Below are 5,511 nucleotides of genomic sequence, written 5' to 3'. Positions count from 1 at the left end.
AATATATAACTATCACTCATCATTGTTAGCCAATTACTAAAAAAAAAAGAATTTATTTTAGTTATGATGAACTACAGGTGTTACTTTGAAATTATTAAGATAGTAATGTTATTTTTCATATTAAGTATATTGTTAAAACATGTTTAGAAAAACTTGGTTAATAAAGAATTTCTAAATACTGTTATCATGTATCTCTATCTTTAAAAAAAAACTTTGGAACAAGTAAAGTAAATATATCAAGCTGTTGAAACTTTGAATCGATAAGTATTCTTTTATATATTGCAACTTTTTATTTAATTTAGTTGTAACCATACATAATGTGTTTCAAACATGTATTCACAGAAATTTTTGATTTAAACTCAAATAACAAAATGGCATTGGATCAAAATGCAGTTGAGCAACAAGTAATTTACTATTTTGCTTTTTAAAAGTAGTTTTATGAGTACTTGAAAAGTTATGTAAAAATTTGTTTAATTTTTTTACTACGGTAATAAAAAAAGAAAGACTTGGCGTATGGACAAACTTAATTAAAAAAAATTTAAGTATAGACTGTAAAAAAAACTATTCAAATTTTACATGTGAATTTTACAAGTTTTACTTTTGCTTTTAAGAAAAAAAACCTTAAATCTGTAATATCTGTAATAAATATTAGAATTTATTGAAATAGTTACATTGCTTGCAAAAGTATTAAATTTATTATATAATAAAGAGTATATTTAGTTTGTTTTCATAAGTAGAATTTAATTTTAAAGTTTTTCTTGAAAAATTATGTTTAAGATATTTCATTAAAAATTTTGAAAATATTTTGTTTAAATTATAGGATACATAAGCATGTTTTTGTTTATTTTGATAATAATTTATTAGGTTTTGTAATAATTAAAAATATTGTTGAATGATTGTTTTAATAACACTTACAACTAAGATGGAAATAAATACTATTTATTTTAATTTTGTCTTGTAAAATTACAACCTGTAATGATATATAAATAAATAAATAGGTTATGCCATATATAATTGAAGGTCATAGAGAAAAAGTAGCATTGCCTCTTATTAAAGGCTTAAATATAAACCATATAAGTCAGTTTTTGAAGAGTATTTAAAATAATTAATTTTTAAGATATACAGGGTTACCACACTCACAGAATAACTCAGCTAGTTTAAAAATTAAAATATAAAAGTTTGGAAAATTTAGAAAGTTAATAACTAAAAATTGTATGACAAAAAATCAAAAAACCCATAAACTGTTTTTTTGTTTATTTTTTTTAGTTTATAAATTTTGTTGCAACATAATTTTTTCAATATTGCAAAAGGAAATTTTCCTGAAATTTTGAGGTAATTATTTTAAAAAACATCGGAAGACATAGATTTTTTTGTGAAATTGTTTTTTTTTTGCCTTTTTTAATTATGCCTCCCTTAAGAGAAACCTAATGTAGTCTCGGAGTTTAACTGGCTATATCTCAAATTTGAAATTTAATCTATAAAAAGCCATTTGTAGTTTATCTGAAACAAAAAAATATTAAATTGTAAAAAAAGTTATTTGCAACCCCTTATGCCCTTAAGCTCAAAGTTTCAGGAGATACATTATAAAAGAAAGCTTGTAATAATGAATTGAAAAATAATAATAAGCTAACTTTTTAATAAAGAAAACTTTTAAACTCAATTTTTTAAAGATTCTTACAAAACGGCTTTTTGTTATATAGTTTAGGTTAGACTCAGAAAGATTAAAAGCAATGGCTAAAAAATTGGAAGGAGAACATAGATTTTTAATCAAATTATCTTTTTTGCTAATTAACTTAGCCCTTTTATTAGGAACTTATTGAATTATCCAATTTTTACCCCTATTTTCAGGGTTGCCACAAAATCTAGAATCCTGTAAAAACCTGAAATGTTTAACAATTTTACATGTTAAAGAGTAAAATTTTGATGTGACTTAAAAAGTCTATCATACAGATTAAAAAATGTTGTTATCACAAACTTTTTTTTTATAAATAAACACATTTAAAGTAGCTGTACAGTATCTTTTTAATGTTAATGTACAGTTTAACTTAGTTTTTAACCTTAAAGTGAACTTAAAACTTAAAATAGACCCAAAAACGTGTACTTTCAAAAACCTGAAAGAAATTCATAAAACCTAGATGAAATTTCTGAAAAACCAGTGGGAACCCAGCCTATATCTCAAACATTAATTTTGATAACAAAAATTATTAATTACAGCTAATTTTAAAAATAAAATTAAGTACAATCTTTAATTTTAATAATAAAAATTGTTAATAACAACAATGTTTAAAATAAGATAAACAAGTGAAAATATTAAGCATTTACCCCCTATACCCTTAATAGATTATTATGTTGTTTTACTTTATTTTTGACAAATGCTAAGTTTTGCGCAATTAAACTTTACTCTAAGGAAGTCCTGGTGCTTAAAGCTAAACTTCTTAAGTATATGTTAACTATTATTTTGTTTAAATCACATATTTGTGTATACATTTTTTTATTTATCTTACTATCTTAAAACTTTATAAAAAAAAAATAAATATAATTATACTACAATTACACATACACTTAAATAAAATAATATTTGTTTAATATCTTAATAGTTAAATTTTTTTATGCTTCACAATTTGAATAAGCAATATATTATATATGCTAAATCTTGAAAAAGTTACACAATAGCAATATTTTAAATAAGCATTGATTTTATTAAAAAAGCACTTATCACAAAGTTTTATTTAATTTGGTGTTTGAAAAACTTTATTTAAAATTTAGTGATGTACTTCTACAAAATATATTGTTTTTATTGTAATTAAAAACTCATTTTAAAGAATAGAAATAATCTTGGCAAACTATATAAAGGTCAAATTCACATAAATTTAATGTCAAGTTATTTTTTAATCTGTTATTTTATGTTCTTTAATTTTACAGATTCAGCATATGATCAGTTTTATTGATCAAGAAGCAAACGAAAAAGTTGATGAAATAAATACAAAGGTTTTATAAAGTTTCATTTTTGTTTAAAGTAATCATATTAGATTATAATAAATATTGTGCTGAATATTTAAAATAAATGCTTTGATTTTTTTAATGTAATTGCAGCCAGAAGTGAAAATATGTTGCTGTTGTAAACATAAACATAGTTTTCTTTTAATGTTTTTAATTAAAAAAAAAAAAATTCTATTTGCACTTCAAAATTTTATTTCTTTTGTTTGTTAGGCAGATGAAGAGTTTGAAATAGAAAAGAGCAGAATTGTGAGAGAGAAGCGAGATAAAATCCAAGCTAGAATCAAGAAATCAAAGTCTCAACTTGAGCAGAAGAAAAAAGTGTAAGCATTCTTATATTTACAAAAATTTAAGTTTAACTGTAATTCACGCTTTAAATGCTAAACATTAGTAATTTTATTTTAAGTCAAGTGTATACCTAAAGTTTAATATAGTATTTTATATACGTTTGCTTATTTTTTTAACAGAAAAAGTACAAATTAACTATTGTAAAGTAAACTTTGAATCACAATCAAAAGTTAAAAAAAAATTTACATAGAAAATAAAGTAGTTTTGCTTTTGGCGAAAGCTATATTTTATTTTACTGAAAAACTTTAACTTAGTTTAATGCACCAAAAAGTTAATGTAGATCAGGGTTGCCATATGGTCAGGTAAAATTAAAAAAAATTACATAAGTCAGGAAAAGTCAATAAAAAATTGGGGTTTTTTGAAAAAAAAAAGTCAGAAAAAGTTAGGAAATTTGACAAAACAAAAAAGTCAGATTTCGTTTGTTTAAATTTACAAAATTCTTTATTTTCCAAGCCTTCAAATGGTAAAAAAAATAGTTAAAAATCCTTTAAAGTCAGACTAAAAGTGCAAAATTTTCCTAGAAATTTACAAAAATATTTAATTTCCAATGCCTTCATCTGGTATAAATTAGTAAAATATCCTTTATAAAAATACTAAATTATTCTATTAACATATTGAACAAGTACCCTACTTGAACAAGCAGATTTTGTAAGCTTTTTAGTATCTAGCATAATTTTAGAACCAAAGTGTATTTTGTTAAAGTAAATAATTAAGGCAGAAAAATTTGAGGTGATAATAAATGAGTGCAAAAGGAAAAGAAATGAAGCCCACTAACTGTGGCTAGATTTAGAGAAAATATTCTCTTTGACAAGTGTATGGGCAGCAGATGAGAACGATCTAGATAAATGAGGCAAATGGTTTTAACTGCCAAAAAATGAAGCAGGATGCAGACCAGATAAAGGAAAACATATCTTCATTAGATGAAGAGGTTAAAGTGCTAATAAAGAAATGGAGAAAATAAATTTTAGTACATATATAAAAAAAACAGTTTCGATTAAGTTCTTTATTCTTTTAAGGTTTTAATTGAGAAAGTTCCTTATATGTTGTTTTGTTTATTTAGATAAATTTATGTTAGGAAATGCTAAAAAGTTGTGTCTTTTTTCAGAAAAGCTGTGTTTACAAGGTAAATAATGCACTTATTTTGCTGATAGAGCTATTTATTGCAAGTATATCAATCATACACAGATGGTCCAAATGATGTAATGGAGGTTTTATGATTAAATTGAGCAAAAAAAAAACTGTTGTTTTAAACTTTAACAAAATTAGATTGAAAGCTTAATATAGTTCAAGTGTTAAATGATGTATTTTAGAATAAGTTTAAGTTAAGTATTTGATTTAGAAAAGTCAGGAAATTTTTCTCAGCTTGATCTGTGGTTACCCTGGTAGATAAACATATAAAAATATAACTATGGTCAGTTTATGTTTCATATTGAACAATTGTATACTATTTTAATTTTATGTATTTTTGATCAATTGAATTAGTTGTGTATAATTTAGCTACCTGCTTATCAAACTATATCACAATTTCCTATTTTTTTTCCATTGTGACCTGTGGTCCCTTTGCTACTTATGGCCCCCTAAATTTCTGTAATGGTCTCCAAAGGGGCCATATAGCTAACTTTGGAAAACGCTGAACTAGATGTTATCTGATTAAATTTGCGAATTAATTGCTTTTGAAGTGCAAAATATTTTGATCATTCAAGAAACAAAGTTAGTTGTTAACATACTAACTGAAAAAACTAAATATTTTTTATGTACTTACAGTGAAGTGTCTCAGATGATCAATAAATCAAGATTGAACGTTCTCAAGCACCGAGAAACACAAATTGATGTTGGTTTTATTTTTATTACTTTATCTTTTCATATAATACTTTATTTTTTAATTTCTTGGCGAATTTATTATATTTGCATCTTTTTTTTTTACTTGTAGGCTGATGGTAGTATTAATTCATATGTTTTGGTATTAAAAGTATTTTTGTAGTTTTTTAATGTAATTTATTTTGTATCTTTTTACCTTTTTACAAAACTCATAACTTGAATCATATTAGATATTTATACTGAAGATTTGTATCAATTTTTTTGATTTGTTCTCTGTAGGAAACTGGCATTTGATTTAAGTATAAAATTTATTTTATTATTAACTACCTATAAAAATGCAGTAGAATT

The 5,511-nt window shown here is 23.4% G+C and overlaps 1 protein-coding gene across 1 annotated transcript; it reads left to right on the top strand.

Annotated features, from left to right (window-relative positions):
• Positions 1-346: 346 nt before the first annotated feature.
• LOC145847071 (V-type proton ATPase subunit E-like) lies at positions 347-5,176 on the top strand (the record flags this gene model as incomplete). The annotated part of the gene is made up of 4 exons (XM_082953490.1): positions 347-404; positions 2,923-2,988; positions 3,211-3,320; positions 5,110-5,176. Coding segments are annotated over exons 1-4 (276 nt in total), but the record flags the coding sequence as incomplete, so codon positions are not given.
• Positions 5,177-5,511: the final 335 nt, after the last annotated feature.

This window comes from Thalia democratica, unplaced genomic scaffold (genome assembly GCF_965202585.1).
Source record: "Thalia democratica unplaced genomic scaffold, ktThaDemo2.hap1.1 HAP1_SCAFFOLD_778, whole genome shotgun sequence".
NCBI classification, from domain to species: domain Eukaryota; kingdom Metazoa; phylum Chordata; class Thaliacea; order Salpida; family Salpidae; genus Thalia; species Thalia democratica.
This window is presented reverse-complemented; position numbering and strand designations above follow the sequence as displayed.